At 40.4% G+C, this 17,539-nt stretch overlaps 1 protein-coding gene across 2 annotated transcripts in view; it reads right to left on the bottom strand.

Moving 5' to 3' along the window:
- Positions 1-5,099: 5,099 nt before the first annotated feature.
- rlf (RLF zinc finger) overlaps positions 5,100-17,539 on the bottom strand; it is a 64,646-nt gene continuing 52,206 nt past the window's right edge. Inside the window, exon 8 of one of the 2 annotated variants that reach the window (XM_043717375.2) lies at positions 5,100-12,977. In XM_043717375.2, the coding sequence (XP_043573310.1) occupies positions 7,317-12,977 (5,661 nt within the window). In that variant the 3' untranslated portion in view covers positions 5,100-7,316. The remainder of the gene's footprint in view (positions 12,978-17,539) is intronic. The other variant, XM_087976753.1, reaches the window with a different exon arrangement.

Genomic DNA, 17,539 nt, shown 5'->3' with positions numbered 1-17,539 from the left:
TGCAATCTTGATTTGAATTTTAAATTGTTCTAACTCATTTCTGACACACAATATCAGGAAAAGGGTGGCATATTATTTACAGAACTTTGCATATCTGGTGCCCGATTATCATTTAATTATCTCTACCCATTTGCATCATCCAAAAACTAAGCAGCTTGAGGAAACAGCTGTATTGCTCAGTTTAAGTTTTTATGAAAACGATATACCCAAATAGGAAGTTCTCAGTTTCTTTCCTACACATGAACCATTTATTAGAGTAAATGAAATTACAAAAACGTAGTGTAGAATGATCTCTACTTCAGAATACAGACGCTTAGCTACACAGACAGGGTGCATGACAGGTGGCTTAACCAAACTGACTGTCCAGTTACAGCTGGAGCGTATTACTTTTGCAAATAGCTACAGTTTCCCTGCCCTGGTCAGAGAATCCAGATGATCACCACAGATGGGTTGCGATGAGAGAAACAGAATTAATCAAAATGCAGTAACTGATTCTATGTGGTGCAAGTTTACAGGGATTTTAAATGGGAGTGGGGGCAGGCAGGATGTGAGTAGGAATTGTCTTGCCCAAAATAGCCTGATCTCACCATAGTAAGGTGAATTGTTTAAGCAGGCCAGAGAACTCAGCTGGTACCTGTGGAACAGATGTTGGAATTGGGAGGTGAAGGGAGAGAAAAAAAAAATCCACATCAATATACAGTTACAGCAATACCAATTCATCACAAGACCTCAGAACCTTCAAATTAGAGCTGGGCCAGAGCTGATGTGAACACTTCAAACAAGGCAACTGAAATCTGAACCCTTGCCAAAAGATGGCATTGAAAAGAGATGGAATTAAGGTAGCAATTATGTATGATCTTAAAAACAGGTTTTAGGGCTGATTGGCCTCATGTTTTCTTGGCTGACTCAGAGGGTTTGAAGTTCAAGTCTCACTTCAGGGCCACAGCACAAAACTCATGGTTTGCATGCAACTACAATACTGAGTGAGTGTTGCACCACCGGAAGTGCCATCTTTTAGAAATGTTAAACCACAGCCGCTTCTGCTATCACAGCTAGATGTTAAAGATCCCCTAGCACTGTTCAAAGAACAGGGGAGTTACTTTCAGTATACTGACCAAAATATTTAGCCTTCAATGAAAAATAAATCAGATCACTTACAGGACTGCCGATGACAGCCTGCTACAATGTCTACTGCACAATAAAGTACTTAATTAGCTTTAAAGTACTTTGAGACATCTGTAGTCACGGAAGTCATTGTATAAGTGCTCATCTTTTCTATCACTTCCTCAAACTGCTCATTAGTTCTAGTGTTGGCTGAAATTCTCCTAGCCAAAACATATGCACAAATTCAGTTGTGATATATTAGACACCAAGAATCATTGCAAAAGGCTGTTTAGATTTTCTTTAAAAACCTTAATACAATCTCCGGAAACCTAACTTAGAAGCATATTTGAAGTTCTTTAAAACCTCTTTTATAAAAGCCAAGGACAGATTTACCAATTAGTCTCAGTATGCATTAGACAACATTGACCAGTTGATATCTATAGAACATTACAGCGCAGTACAAGCCCTTCAGCCCTCTATGTTGCACCGACATGTAAAAATCAATCTGAAGCCTATCGTTCCTACACTATTCTATTTTCATCCATATGTCTATCCAATGACCATTTAAAATTCCCTTAAGTTGGCGAGTCTACTACTGTTGCAGGCAGGGTGTTCCATGCCCCTACTACTGAGTAAAGAAACTACCTCTGACATCTGTCCCATCACCCCACAATTTAAGCTATAATTGGGTTTGTTACATAAACTAAGTATGTCGCTAGCAAATGTTCATGTCTCAACTTAATGGCAGCAATGTCTGCAACCTTAAGAGATTAGAGACAGGAAACAAGGCTGTAGAGGAATGAGAATTTAAATTCATAAGAGATTTAGCCAGGAGTTGATATAGGATCAATGAGAACAGGGTTGATGGATGAATATGACTGTAACATGAGTTGCAATAGTTGCAGCAGTGTTTTGGACAATAAATTTACAAGAGAAACTGATCAGGAGTGAAAGAGTTAAGTGTAAAGGTAATAAAGGTATTGTCAAAGATGTTAGCACATCAACTAGCTGAGGTGTTGTTGGAAAATGTTAAGAGTTGGAGATGGATGTTCAAACAAGACACCAAGGTTGCCAAATGTCTGATTCAGTATGCTGTTGTCAGGTGAAGGGAAATAGCAACTAGGGAACAATTTTACAGCAAGGACCAAAGACAGATTTCTCAATATATAATCAGCAGAAATTTCTACTCACCTAGTACTGAATTTTGAACATACCAAAATTTAGACAGTAAAAAGTTTGAGGGGGGTTGATGAGGGATAGAACTAGATGTCATCAGCTGAAAAAGTGTTTTTAAAATGATTTTACTGAGGATCATATAGATGAGAAATAGGGAGGAGTCAAATAAATCTTCAGGGGACATTCAAGCTGAGAAAGCAAGCAGAGGAGCCACTGCAAGTGACTGCTGGTCACAATTAAGTATATACGAATAGAACTAGGAGAGAGCAGCTGCTCCCAACTAGACAATAGTGGACAAATGTTACACTATGGTTAAGAATGTCAAAGATTGCAGATAGGGAGAAGAGAGAGTGTAGGAATAGGTTAACTTCGTCACAATCTCTCAGATGTTATTTATGACTTTGAGAAACCTGCTATAAGGGATTAAAATCATGGAATTCCAACAACGATGAAAACATTTTAGAAATGACAACATATTCAAGAATCAGGAAGATAACTACAAAGCTGGTTAAGAAGCAGTCATTTGCATGGATGGTGGGATCAGGGGATAGTTTTATTTTAAACTGAAAAATGATGCCAGGTTTGAAGAGTAAACAAAATTGGATAATATGGTAAGAATGAAGGGCAAAGTTGGCTGGTCAGTAGTTTAGATTAGATTACCTATAGTGTGGAAATAGGCCCTTCAGCCCAACAAGTCCACACCAACCCTCCGAAGAGAAACCCAGCCCCCCTATATTTACCCCTGACTAATCCACCTAATACTATGGGCAATTTAGCATGGCCAATTCACCTAATCTTTAAGGGCATCTTAGACAATGAAGTCTATAAACTGGTACAAAACCAAACTGCTTTGAGTATGGGAAACCACATAAATCACTGTGGTGGAAATACTCAGCAGGTGACTTGGCTATCTCTCTGAAGAGTGAGAAATAGAAATAATTGAATCAATGTTTCAGGTCAACTTGGGTTCTGATGAAAGGTCACTGGCCCGAAACATGAAGTGTTTCTTTCTCTGCTAGACTTGCCGAGTAATTCCAGTGTCGTGTTTCTAGCTACAGCTGAATATTTGATGATCTATTTGGAATACACTGAAGGATAATGGAACAAGGTCAGTCAAGACCAAGCTGCTTTGGTAGCCCTTGAAAGCAGCTCTCAATGAATTCTAAACTGTTTCCAACATTTGGTATGCAAAACTTGTGTTGAGTTTGATATCAGCAACTGAGATTCACCCTTAAAATTAGTTACTCCTTAAGCTCTTTTCAAAGTTAACTTACAGGTTTCAGATTAAGGATCCAACACAACGTACGCTGGAAAATGCTCCACAAACTGAGGTGCTATAGCATCACGTGGTAATGTTTGAAATTCTAACTTTTCCCCTAATTCATACAAGTTAAAAACAAAGTGTAGTAAAATGACTATGATAATTTGTTCACCTGTAGCTCAAGGCAAGAATGAATGTAAATGACAAAATTGCACTTGCTTAACCAACAGGATGAAAGGCGACTGAAGCTTTTATCCTCGAATATGTCCCTGAAGGTGACATACCTCAGTTAAAATTAGATAGAATGCAGAAGTGACGTTTTACATTCAAGGCAAAATGTAAGAATTCACAAAAAACAGAAGTCAGGTTTTCTTTTGGTACTTTTAAACTGAACAGTCAAGTGAGAAAGAAAAGCCTGGTATTATATATAATGTGAAGGGGTTTCACACAGGTAAAGTACCTAGCAGAGGAAGAAATCACTTCCTCAAACTGGCACTTGTTAGCTTCTGTAGCAGTGAGAAAGAGGATTACATTTCTTGGTCTGAAAAGTTTTTTTAAAGATATCAGTGTCTCGGTGATTTCATCCAATTGCCTTGTTTCAGAAAAGTTGAAAGGTATCAAGGATAAATTATATTCACCTGCTTTGGCTTTGTTTGCATGTCTTGGATAAACCTTTCAAAATGAAAGAAACAAATGTGTATGGGATGTAGAATGAAGAGACAAATCAGAACGTCTCAAAATAATATGAGAAAGCAAGAAGGGTGCTCCCTTCACTTCACAGAAGTCAACAATAAGAGGGAATAAGAATGGAAAGGACAAGCAATCAAGGAAAGTTATGGAAAGGAGTGGCAAAGCTACAGTTGTCTCACGTCCTCCAACCTATATGTAGCCTACACCTCTGGCTGGTTTCTACCAATACTAAGTGACCCCCATATAAAAAGGAAAGGTAGAGTAATTAAGGGGCTCACTGAGAAAAAAAAATAAGTGGAAGACAAAGAGGAAGAAGGAGAAACAAAGTCACGCAGCAAGACAGACGAGTAATCACATTCTGAAGACTAACTGTTGCATACCAGAGAGACATGAAGTGTCTGAACTCCATTTAAATCAACTTCCTGTTAATAATGAAACCATATGGCAATATTTCCTTAACAGCATTGTGAGTTACCTACAGCACAGACTGCAACAATTCAAGGTAACAGCTCACCACCACTTTCTCAAAGGTAGTTAAGGATGGGCAATGAATGTTGGTCCAGCAAGTCATTCTTAACACATGAACAAACAAATTAAAAAAGCTCCAATTGTTAGAAAGTATCACTCTTTTGATTGCGAGATGCTGGGTTCTTTTCTGACGGGTATAGGTGGAAGGAAAGAGACAGAAGGGAAAAGAGAGAAAATATGGAAATCAACATGTGAACATGATTTGTTATTTTATTAGTTTAAATGTCTTCCTCTGGCCCCATTACCAAGTTGGAGTTTTCCTTTTGAAGTAGTGCATTTAGGGTTTAAGCACAATGGTTTACAGTGAACTGTTACGGTGTCATTATACAAGAGCAGAACGTGGATTTAATGAAGTTTTTGCAGTCTGCAAGTTTATTAGCAGTGAAATTAGAAAAAATGAGACATGATTGACATCTTACAGCAAGGAGATAATTTGATGGTAAAGCTCAACAGAGCAAAGGCCTGCCCAGAATTTGCTGCAATGACATTTAAGATGCAGTGAAATAAAACACTTGGCTCAGTCTTCAAGTAAACGTTCGTAAAAATACTAGAAAGTGTGAGATTGTGCATTTGGAAGGTTTAAAATTTTCATTTGCATTTCGGTTTAAACTTGGCAAAAAGTACATGAATGCATTTGTTTCAAACTGGCATTGCAGTACTTAAAACACAAAGGCACAAAACAAATAAGCTATACAAAGAACAAGCACATTAAGGTCAAAGACTGCCTCATTTGCTGAGACTACCCATAAAAATTTAATACTTTGAACTTACTAAGCTGCATCCCATTAGTTTAATGGATTTCAAAGCATGAGTCAATCCAATACTAATAGTAGTCTCATGAACTTAACAGAAAACTAATAGCTCAGTAGCCTAATCAGCTATCACAAAATTAGGTTAAAAATAGAACTTCATTCAAATTTGTATAAAGTTTTTTTATAACTGCAAAGTGTAATTTGACATTCTGTAATCAGGCTAGCTAGTAAAAATCTTCAGTTCACTTTTTCATTTTGAAATTAGTTACCATAGATTTAATTGTCAGTTCCAACTTATTCCTATACTGCTTAGAATTCCCAGCTATAGTTCAGGAAATTCACTTCAAAGTAAACAAACTAAGATATTATTATAGTAAAAGGAGTAGGCTGTTCAGTCCACTGAGTCTACCACGCCAGTCAGATCATGATTAATTTTCTATCTCAACACAACTCTCAAGGATTCTCCCCTAAATTCCTTCTAATCTGCTCAGTTACTGGGAAGGTCCACAAACATCAACTAGCATTCTTATGACTTGTACTTCCAAAAGCTGCTAACAGATCTATGTAGTGTCAAAAAAAAAAAGGGAACATGGTTCTTTTTTGTTTTCCGAAACCATTCTGTGCACACTCCAAACACAAATACCTCCTACACAGGTATAATAGTCAAGTTTAAAAAAAACTTGAATGTTATTTGCAACATGTAGCTTCCTTTAGAGAGTTGTGATGCTTTGGAATTACAAAACCCCAAAAAGTGCAATGCTTTCCAAGAGCAAAGAGCATGTATTTAATAAATTTCATTATGCTTCAGGGGTCCACAGGATTAGTCTAATTTATCCAGTTATCAGATGAAAAATATTTCAATAGAAACAGATTAGAAGCCCACTGTAAAATCTACAGAATAAGAATTGCTGTATTTAAAATCACTTATTAGGAAGAACATTATCTTCTGTTTTCTCATGATCCTTGAAAAAATTCAACATATCGCTCTATCAAGGCATATAGCAACAGGAACAGAATTAATTGAAATACACAGCGAAGTGCTGCAGTGGTCTACTGGTGCATTTTATAAGGAAAGTGGAATCCACGAAAGAGCTTCACATTAGTAAGCTCAGGAAAAATTCCATTTATAGCAATAAAACAATGGAGTTCTTTAAGATCAAATTTTAAGCCAATATTTGTGTAGAAAATAAAGTTGAACAGGTGGAAACGACCAAAAACAAAGTAAGCCACAGTATTTGTATAAATTGAGCAATTAGTTTCTATGTCTTTGTAATTTCAGAGTAGGCAACAGGTTTTACTTAAAATTGGGTTGATCAAAGCTCTATTGCAGCACAAGAAATATCTTCTTTATTGATAACTTAACCATCAAGACTATATTGATCCCCAGAAATCAATTAGGTGACCAATGTGCCTTTTTCTCCCCCAAATGCATCAATACAAGTCAACTTATGATACAAATCCATCAGTACAATGTTTTGTGAAAAATTGCCATTTAATTGACTGTGTACTATCTCAAAACCCATACATAAAGGAGATGTAGTGTACAATATATTACAGAAGAGCACCAGTATGTGCACATTCAAGTCAAGTTCTTTTAGTAAGAACTACTAATCCCCAATAAGTACCCTAATACTTGTTCCATATACACACACACAATCATGCACAAAAACCAGAAGAAACCAAGGTTTTGTTTCCCAAACGGAAGTTCCAGGTGTATTCACTTTTTATTCTCTGCAGCACTGTTTTCACTGTTCTAAATAGGTTACAGTATAGTGATTTCAGTTTGCACAATAGATACACTAGTTCTATGAACTTCCCACACAAAGTTCATCACTCTTTTTCGTTGGAAACAGTTTTAGTAGGGGGTTGGAAAACTCTGATCTTTCAAGGACTACTACTGGGCGAAGAAAATGAAGTTGCTTTAAGGCTAAATCTCCACAGTCTGTGAGTGCCTTATCCAATATTGTTCGTAAATTCTCCAAAGATGGAGACTGCCCCGGTGAAATTAGAGGCTCAATTGCTGGAAAACTGCTATGTACAGAGTTATTTTTGTTGCAGTCTGAATTGTACTCTTTATAGTTTTCCATTGTCGGTTCTTTCAATCCAGTGTTAACTGCTGACTCCCTCTTTTGTGAACTATATTTTTTGCAGCGCTTAGGTGGCTCCCAGTGCCACGTATCATCATCATTCTCAGTGTCTTCACTTTCTTGAATAAACTTCAGAAATGACGCTTCAAATCCTATTGGCTTATATGTGGTCAAGTCAAATGGTTTCTGCTGACCATTCTGGCTCTGTTGGCCATCTTTGGCACCAAACATTGAGCCTTGTGTCAAAGTGGTATTTGTTCGCTGTGCCTCCATTTCAGATTTTCTTTTCAAAGGCTGCTTCAATTTCGTGAAAAGTAAATTATTCTGGCTCCCACTTTGTTTTGCTGAGTTTGTAATTAACCCTCCATTTTTAGGTACAAAAGCCCGATTTGCAACATTTTCTTTGAAGCTTGGACTTCGGTTTGTCATCCCCACGGCAGAACCGCTACTTACAGTTTTCCCAGTAAACATTACACTTACACCACTGGAAAGACTATCATTTCCATTTCCTATGCTGCAGTTATGCAACTGGTGTCCTGTTCCAATTTGCTCCTGCTCAATTTTAAACTCAGTTTTCACAGGTACTTCTCCATTTTGTTGCCTGAGAACACTACAACCTGGAGTTTCCTCTGTTTGCTCAGGGACCACATTTTTAGCATGTTTTGGTGCATCAGATCCCAATTTTTCACCATGCGATGGATCAGAGTATTTCTTGCACACTAGGAGCGTGTTAATGTTCTGTTCAATATATTTAGCAGTCATCTTATGCTGTATCTTATAGTGTCTCAAAACACTCCGTCGGCTTAGGACAACTGCTTGACAGTCATCAACCATGCATGGAAACTGATCTCTCAAAACCTCCACTTTGCACATGGCAAATCCGTGGTCTATACTCTTCAACAAAAAATCACGACACTTGCCCAATTTTCTTGAATCCTTTTCAGAGTCATTCACAAGGGAACCATCCAAAGCCAGACAAGATTCATTTCTCTCACTATCCACCTCATGCAGTACCGAGTCACTTGTGTCATCAGAATGATGTTCAGTCACGCTCTTGCCTGAGTCGAATTCCAATCCTGTTGCTTTTCTAAACCCTTTATCTTCAAGATCTCCACTGCTGTGATTTTCAAAGTTAGATTCATGATTTATTGCTGAATTGTATGAGTCTAGATGCTCCTGGTAACTTTCAAAATCAGGCTCAACATCAGATTCCGTTTCACTACTGCCTTCATCAGAAACATGGTTTGCACCGATTCGTTCCAAGTTAGGCTGACTCAGTAGTGCAGAGCCACAGCTGTCTTCATCAGTGAGATGTGCTTGCCCAAATAGATTATCAGGTCCAACCACAGATGAGCTATGAGCACCTCTATCAATTAGATGGCTGAGGTCACATCTTTCCAAATTAGGTTTATGGTCATACTGAAAGTTTTTGCGAGGCCTCACTAATATTGACTTGTAGTGGGCTTTATGCTGTCTTTGGACATGGCGCAGGTAACTGGAGCGGATAGTGTAAGTGCGGCTGCAACCATCTATACTGCACTTGAATTGTAAATCACCCAGGGTCTCTCTTTTGACTTCAAGATTAATCTCATGAGCTTGTTGCAGGTGGCGTCTAAGGTTGCTATACACATTGAAAGAGGCTAGACAGTCTGGCTGATTACAGGCATACTTTCCAGTTTCACCACCTGCAACCTTGTGAATTTCACTGTAGTGTCTCAGAAGCACTCTAGGATATTGAAAGCGTTTGGTGCAACCTTCAAATTTGCATTTGAAGATTTTCTTCACTTTGGTATTGTCTTTCTTGGCATTTCTTTGATCTTCTTCCAAACACATTTGTTCCCGGTTGTACTGGTGTACAGTCTGGTAATGGCGTATCAAATTTGGTTGGCCAGTGAAAGCCGCAGAACAGCCCTTATGAATGCAGTGATAAGGTTTGTGATATTTATTTAAGATGTAACACAAGTTACTTTTAGCACCAATCCTTCGGCTTCCTCTACCCTCTTCCTTGGATTCGGAATCATCTGCACTATCTGGCATCATACTAGATTCCATGCTACCATTCAAACGCATTTCCTCAGATTTTATAGATTCGGTGGATTCAGAACATTCCCTTTCAGTAGTAAAGGATTCATTCATTGTATTCTCTGAATCACTTTCAGTGTGACGCCAACTTCCACTCACTGTGCCAAGGTGTGAATGTTCATCATCGCCAAATAAAGTCAAGCTTTTTGTTTGGTAAGAAACACTCGTTGGGTAATGACAACTCTCTTCATTCTTAATAGGCCCAGCATTCTCAGACAAACTAAGCCTTTCAGTGACATTCTGAGCACGATTCACAGTCTCTTCATTCATGTGCAGACTGTCATTCTCAGTTTTAATTATGATATTTGGCACATTCAGCTGTGGATTTGTATTGCTAGGAACAGAAACACAGTTTATATAGGAAAACTTGCCTTTCTGCATGTCCTCTTTACTGAATCTATGCATTTGTTTATAGTGAGTTCTAAGATTAGTTTTTCTTGTAAATGTTCTTAGGCAGATGTGGCATTTGAATGGTGCAAACCTGAGTTGAAATCTGCTTAACTGAAGAACCTTCTCCTTAGAGTACTTGTGAGTTTTCACATAATGGTTGATGAGGCCATCTTTGGTCATTGCCTTAAAGGCACATCCTTCGTTGTCACAGACAAATGGCTTAATGATTCCAGAATCCTCTTTAGATGAATCACTTTGGAAGAGCTCTTGAGAATGTGGTTGCAACTGAGAATCATTATCTGAACGTGTGGAAACGGAAGCATCGCTGGTGAGGATCGGTGTAGAAGGCGGCTTTGCCAGAGGTGAAGGTAAAGTGGAAGCACATGTCATCACTTCATTTCTAAACACTTCAGATTTATCTAACCGCAGCTTCTGCAGAGCTCTTATAAGTTCTTCCAGAGTTGGCACTGCAGGAGCACAGCTGGCAACACTTGCAGACTGGCCTTCATATCTCTTCATAGGAGTGGTCTCTGCATTATTCTCAGCAAGTAACGGGCATTTTATTTTGCGAGCCAGGTGGCCACCAAGTGATTTGGGATTCGAAAACTCTTTAAAACACCTGGAGCATACAAACTTATTATCCTTAAAAATGGCAGGCCATTTGGCATTCCTGTTGTTCTTAGGCTTCTTAGCTCTCTGTGTTTTGAGCAGCACACTTTTACCTCCTGCAAGATCATCAATTACAGGTGGAACTGACTCGCCTTCCAATCTGAGAGAGGTCGGTAATCGTGATGCCTGCGGTCCTGCCTCAGTTTTAATTTTGACTTGATTTGATACAGAACTTTTCAAAACATCTCTGCAGTGTTTATCAATTCGTTTCTTAGCCTTGTAGTAGTTTGGATGAGCCATTTTGATATGCTTCCTGAGATCCTTTGTCAAGGCATACACCATAACACAGCCATCAATCCCACAAGCAAGCTTATTTAAGGCTGGAGAGCTACCTCCAACCCCAGTTGGGATTTTGTGCTTTGCCAGGCTCCTGTTAATTTCTGGATGAAGGGTAGCTGCTTTCATCATATCCTCAATGTCACTGAGTTCTTTAAATGATGCCAACTTTTCCAAGGGCACAAGAAGATTTTCGGAATAAACATTCTGTTGAGTACTATTTCCAGATCGATTCTTGCTGTCAAAGCCTAAATTTGCACCATCAGTACCTTGTACCACTGGAAAACGTGAACCGCTTGGGCTGTATTGTGCTTCATTTTCCCTTTTAACAACATCCTGGGGCAGAGAATAGCTGCAACTTTCTGAAGATCTTTCTGATACTTCATTCAACGTCTCACTTGTATTTTCTGTGCAACTGTCAGACAGGGGAATGAGTTGCTCTTCTGAAGTCACAAGCTTAGGGCCATCATCAACCAGACCTTCTGTGGTGTCACTCTCTTTTTTCAGAAATTTGGCCTCAAAGTCTTCCAGTCTTGTTATACCATGCGTTTGCAGATGATTTTGAAATTCACTTTTTGAAAAGTAGAATTTCTTACAGCCAGATAAATTACAGGAATAGGCTGCTTCCCTGTAATGCTGAGCTTCATGGTGATACAGCAAGCAAGATCCACTGAAAACCTTATTACAACCTTTAAATGTACATCTGGATCGGAATTCTTTATGCTGTTTTCTGTGCTTCACTAGATCAGCAAAGGCCTGAAAGCTTGCATTACAGTCCATCTGAATGCAAATGTATGGTTGCAACCCGGAGTGTACCTTTAAGTGAGCTTTAAGATGGTAGTCACTGACAAAATGACGCCGACAGTACTTACACAGTGCCTTCCTGTTATTCATTTCAAGGAAATGTTTCACATTTTCATCATTGTCCAAGTGATCATTTTTCAAATGGGCTGTGAGATTTTTGTAGTATTTAAATGACCTCAAACAATCTGTACCTGGGCATGGATAACTTTCTGTCCACTGCGAAACAACAGCTTCATCTACTTCAGCTTTGGGCTGGTCACCTTGACCTTCTTCCACTGAGTCAGTTCCACTGAAGATTATGTAGTCATTTTCCTCAACTTCTTTTTTAGCCAAACCTTTCACTTCATCTACAGAAGGTTGCTGCTTTGGAGGTGTAGCTGCACTTAATACAGGAAGTGAAAGTTTTTCAGCTGCTTCTAGTTTCTTTTTCTGTTTCTTCTCTCTCTTCGGTTTCTTTATATGCTCCTTTACATGTGGAGTAAACTGTTCCTTTCTCTTAAACTTTTTTGCACAAACAGGGCAAGAAAATATCCCATCCCTAATATGTGTCTTCGCATGGTGTACAATTCTTGCTACAACATAATCTTTCTTGCACAGCACACAGAAGAACATATTTTGAAGCCATCTGTAATATCTCTCAGACATCACCCTTTCTTTCTTTTTGTTTAAATTTTCTCCATCTTTCTCTCTTCCATCAGTCATTGTCTCTGGAATTTTACTCATCTGATCAAAGAGTTCATTACCATCCAATTCATCTTCACTGAGTTCATCTTCCGAAATGGCACCAGCTTGGTCCCCCAGATGCCCCCGACAATGACGTTTGAGTGTTTTCCAATCCCAGAATTCTGGATCGAAGGGCCAATGGGATTTCAAAACCAGTAGAAGTTCACAGTGTAATGAATTGGGAATAGGGCCATTTTCCTCATCATATTTTTGATCAGGCTGCTTATATAACTTTTCCACTTCACGGTAGGCATCCACTGTCGGTTCCAGCAGGAACTGAGTGAGCTGACAAGCACGTCGGACTTCAAGGTCATCTGGCATTAAGCATGCAATGGTTTTACAGATAGAAATCTTCATCTCTGCATTTTCGTTAGACTGAATACGAAGGGCTCCTACACACAGTTCAATAGAAATGGGGAGACCAGCTCCTTCTGCCTGCAAAACAAAAAGAAAGTTTCTTGCTTGACTAAAGAAATGTGTACTGTTTTAATGTCTCTTGGTAACACCAATTAAATGCACTTTATAAATAATTTTATGCACAAATCAAAAATATACGAATTGACACTAATTTCTTATTTTGGAAGTCAAGACAGACAGTGCTTCACATGAACAAACAGTCACCTGCGTTTTCCTAACAGGCCTTCTAGCTTCAACTACATTCCACAATATGGTAGCCAGCTAAGAGTACATATTTTGATTGTATTCAGTAGCGGATCACTGAACAGACTGTGTTCTAACATCCAGTTTAAGGTGTGCTGGTGTAAACAATATTTGTAACATTTTGGCTCATGGTAGATCACAAATCCATACCCAATTTCAAATAATTAAAAATGAAGATGGGGATCCAAGATGGCGGCATCCTAATAGGATCGAGTTTGCTGGGCTCAATGCTGCAACACCGACCCGACAGAGCCAGGACCCATCCAAAGCACTTTACTGTACATAAAAACACAGTAAAAAGAGTTGGAAACCTGAAAAATTTTACCTACTTTTGACCTTGCAGCTGGAGAATGCTGAAGAAAGGTTGAAGCTCACCCAGGGCCTGAGCCACGGCCCAGCCCACTGAAGCAGCTGCCTTGCTTACTTACCAGACCCTGGTTGAGGAGCTGACCAAACCTCACGAGGTCCTGGGAGGCCGATCCAGGAAAGTATCAAGGAGAAGCTGGCTCCTGTATCCTCTATGCTGCAAGACCTGGGAAAAAGGACCGATGAGCTCGAGCGCTGAACTGCAGGGGTAGAGGCAGAGACTGACTCCTCCAAGAGCCAAACTGAAGCCCTGGAAACACAGGTCCAGGGTCTGTTGGATCTGGTAGACGATCTCAAAAACAGGGGCAGAAGAAAGAACCTATGCGTTGCTGGCATATCAGAGGGGACAGGAGGTGAGCAGCTGATGGAGTTCTTCGAGAAGTGGTTCCCAGAGTTTCTACGTTTGGAAACTCAGAAGGAAAGGATAACAACTGAAAGAATCCACCAGATCGTGATATGAAAACCAGTCCAGATCAGTGCCCACGCCATGTCCTGGTAAGGTTCCATCATTATATAGATAGAGGGTCATAGAAGCCTCTAGAATCCAGGGGAGGGACCCAAAGGCGTTGGTATGTGACTGCTCCAGGGTGACGTCTTTTCAAGACTTCTCGGCAGCAGTGGACAAGAAAAGGAAGTCCTATGATGGCGTCAAGAGGAGACAGAGCATGCTTGGGATCCAATATTCTTTAAAATATCCAGCAGTGCTTCAGATCAATCATACTAGATCCATACATTTGTTCGACTTGTCAGAGAAAGCAAAGGACTTTGTGGACATGCTGACTTAAGTCGAATGGCCAAATAGGCGTAGAGAACAGAGCTGTGCGGGTTTTCTTTTCTTTAAAAAAGGACTTGATGGAGTCTCGTTTCTCGTAATAAGTTGCATGAAATGATGTCTGCGATGGATTGAATATTCATTTCTAATTTCTATTTAAGGATGGGTGACATTTATTTTTACTTTACTTGTCTATAGTATTAACTTTGCTCTTGGGTGTTATTTTTTCCTACTGGGTGGTTGGTGCATGTGGCGCAACCCTAACTGGTAGCAGTTGAGGGGGCAGTTGGGATGGTTAGTAGGGTTCTAGGATGTGTAGGCACCCCTTCGAATGGGGAGGATAAATTCTTCTAATCAGTGCCTTTGGTGATTTTTTTTCCTGTTTTTGCTGTATATAGTTTTTAAGTTTGTAGATTTGTTGGATGCAGTTATTTTAGTCTGTGTAATGTTTGGGTTCTGTGGATTCTTTTGCATTAAAGCTCAGCGATTTGTAGTCTGGGTTCCTCCTCTCTGGAGTCTAGATGGTGCTGTGGAAGGTGATGGCTCAGGATGTGGTTTAGTGGTGGACCTGGAATATTAAGGGTAGTCACTCACCTGTCAAGAAGAAGATGATACATTGCAGCCTTAAGAGAGGGTGGATGTTGCCTTATCACAAGAAACACACTTGGATGATGCATAGCATTTGAAGCTGCACAGAATGGGTACAACCGGGTTAATTTTTCATCTTTCAATACGAGTAGAGGGGTGGCCATTTTAGTTAGAAAGAATCTCCCATTTAAGTTATTGGAGTGCATTAAAGACACACACAGGAGATTTGTAATCCTTAAAGCTTTGATACATGGGTAAGAATACGGGCTCTTAAATGCTTACTTGTCCCCTGGTCCAACCCCTTAAATTCTTGACAGATGCACTTTCTAGACTGGTTAAACTTGCATCTCAACATATGATCAGAGGGGATTTCAACTGTCTCATTGAGCCTCCAGTTGACAGATTGCCCAAAGGCCCGCTGATATCTTCTTTGCGATCTAAACAATTAAGGGATTTGTGCGCTGAATTGGGATTGGTAGATGTTTGGAGGCACTTTCATCCTGCTGGCAGGGACTTCACGTTCTTCTCAAACTCACATAAATGCCATACCAGGATTGATCTTTTTCTGATCCCCACAGCACATCTGGGCTCGATGGCATCATGAACAGTTGGCAATATCACTATTTCCGATCATGCCCCAGGGTAGTTAATGGTTAAGAATAAGGATGTGGTGGTAGGCTCGAGGCACTGGCGACTGGACCCCTTCATCCTTAAGGATAGCAAGTTTATTGAATTCTTTCCTACTGAGTTCAGGGCTTTCTTAGATATTAATTCAGGCTTGGCCAGTAGCCCATCCATTCTTGGGAAACAGCTAAAGCCTATGCTAGGGGGTTGGTTATCTCCTATTCAGCCAGTAAGAAGTCACAGAGGAGTGAGCAGCAACACTTGCTCAAGTCATGCCTGAAAGTAGCTGAAAAGGCATACTTTGACAGGCTGTCGCTGGTGAAACTGCAGAGGATCACAGCGCTCTGGTCTACGTTAAACTCCATGCTCACTTGGACACCAAGAGGGAGCTTACATTTGCAAGTCAAAAGCTGTTTGAGCATGGGGATAAGCCGGGCAAGTACCTAGCAAACCTTGCTAGGAAAAGGAGTCCCCCTCAAGCCATTACCTCGATCAGAGAAGACACTGGAAATTTGACCTATGATTCTAAAAGGAATAATGCAGCATTCCAGAAATTTTACTGAATTATACCAATCTGAAAGCTGAGAGCGCAGACGGGTTATAATGGTGTCCTTTAAGTCGTCCTTTGGGCCATCTGGGAGTGACCCCTGAACAAGAGTTTCTCGACAATGCCCCACTGTCAGAGCAAGAGGTGCAGGAGGCTAAGAGGCAACTCCAGAATGGGAAGGTGTCAGGTCCTGATGGGCTCCCCAGTGAGTTCTAAGGAATTTAAAAGTACATTGTCAAGGCCAAGGCTTAGCATGTTTAATGACTCAGTTGTGACCTCCTCCCACTATCACTAAAAGAGGCGAACATCTCTCTCATTCTTAAAAAAGGGGAAGGCCCCAGAGGACTTGCAGCGTGGGTTGGTACCTGGGACTTCGATGTTGTGGCTATTACGGAGACATGGCTAGAACAGGGACAGGATTGGCTGTTGCAGGTTCCAGGATTTAAATGTTTTAGTAGGGTCAGAGGTGGGGGTAAAAGAGGGGGAGGTGTGGCATTGCTTGTCAAAGATAGTATTACAGTGGTGGAAAGGACGATGGATGAGGACTTGCCATCTGAGGTAGTTTGGGCTGAGGTTAGGAATAGGAAAGGTGAGGTCACCCTGTTAGGAGTCTTTTACAGGCCTCCTAATAGTCCTAGAATCATTGAAGAAAGGATAGGGAAGGTGATTCAGGAGATGAGTGACAGTAATAGGGTGGTTGTTATGGGGGACTTTAACTTTCCTGATATTGATTGGGAAAGCTATAGCTCAAGTTCGTTAGATGGGTCAGTGTTTGTTCAATGTGTGCAGGAGAGTTTCCTGACACAATATGTAGACAGGCCAACAAGAGGTGAGGCCATACTGGATTTGGTTCTGGGTAACGAACCAGGCCAGGTGTTAGAATTAGAGGTAGGTGAGCACTTTGGGGATAGTGACCATAATTCGGTGATTTTTACACTCGCGATGGAGAGGGATAAGTGTGTACTACAGGGCAAGAGTTATAGCTGGGGTCAGGGAAATTATGATGCGGTGAGGCATGACTTAAGATGTGTGGCTTGGAAAAGTAGACTCCAAGGCAAGAGTGTAAATGATATGTGGAGCTTGTTCAAGGAGCAACTATTGAGTGTCCTTGATAATTATGTACCTGTCAGGCAGGGAGGAAAGGGTCGTGCGAGGGAGCCGTGGTTTAATAAGGAATTGGAATCCCTTGTTAAATGGAAGAGGGCGGCCTATCTCAAGATGAGACGTGAAGGTTCAATTGGGGCGATTGAGAGTTATAGGGTAGCCAGGAAGGACCTGAAGAGAGAGCTAAGAGCAGCAAGGAGGGGACATGAAAGGTCCTTAGTCGGTAGGATTAGGGAAAACCCTAAGGCTTTCTATAGGTATGTTAGGAATAAAAGAATGACTAGGGTAGGAATAGGTCCAGTCAAGGATAGTAGTGGGAAGTTGCGTGTGGAGGCG

The sequence above is a fragment of the Chiloscyllium plagiosum genome, unplaced genomic scaffold, assembly GCF_037043375.1.
Source record: "Chiloscyllium plagiosum isolate Xiang-an unplaced genomic scaffold, Cpla_swu_hap1 HiC_scaffold_30, whole genome shotgun sequence".
Lineage (NCBI taxonomy): Eukaryota > Metazoa > Chordata > Chondrichthyes > Orectolobiformes > Hemiscylliidae > Chiloscyllium > Chiloscyllium plagiosum.
Note: the sequence above shows the minus strand (reverse complement) of the source record. Positions and strands in the feature narration are given on the sequence as shown.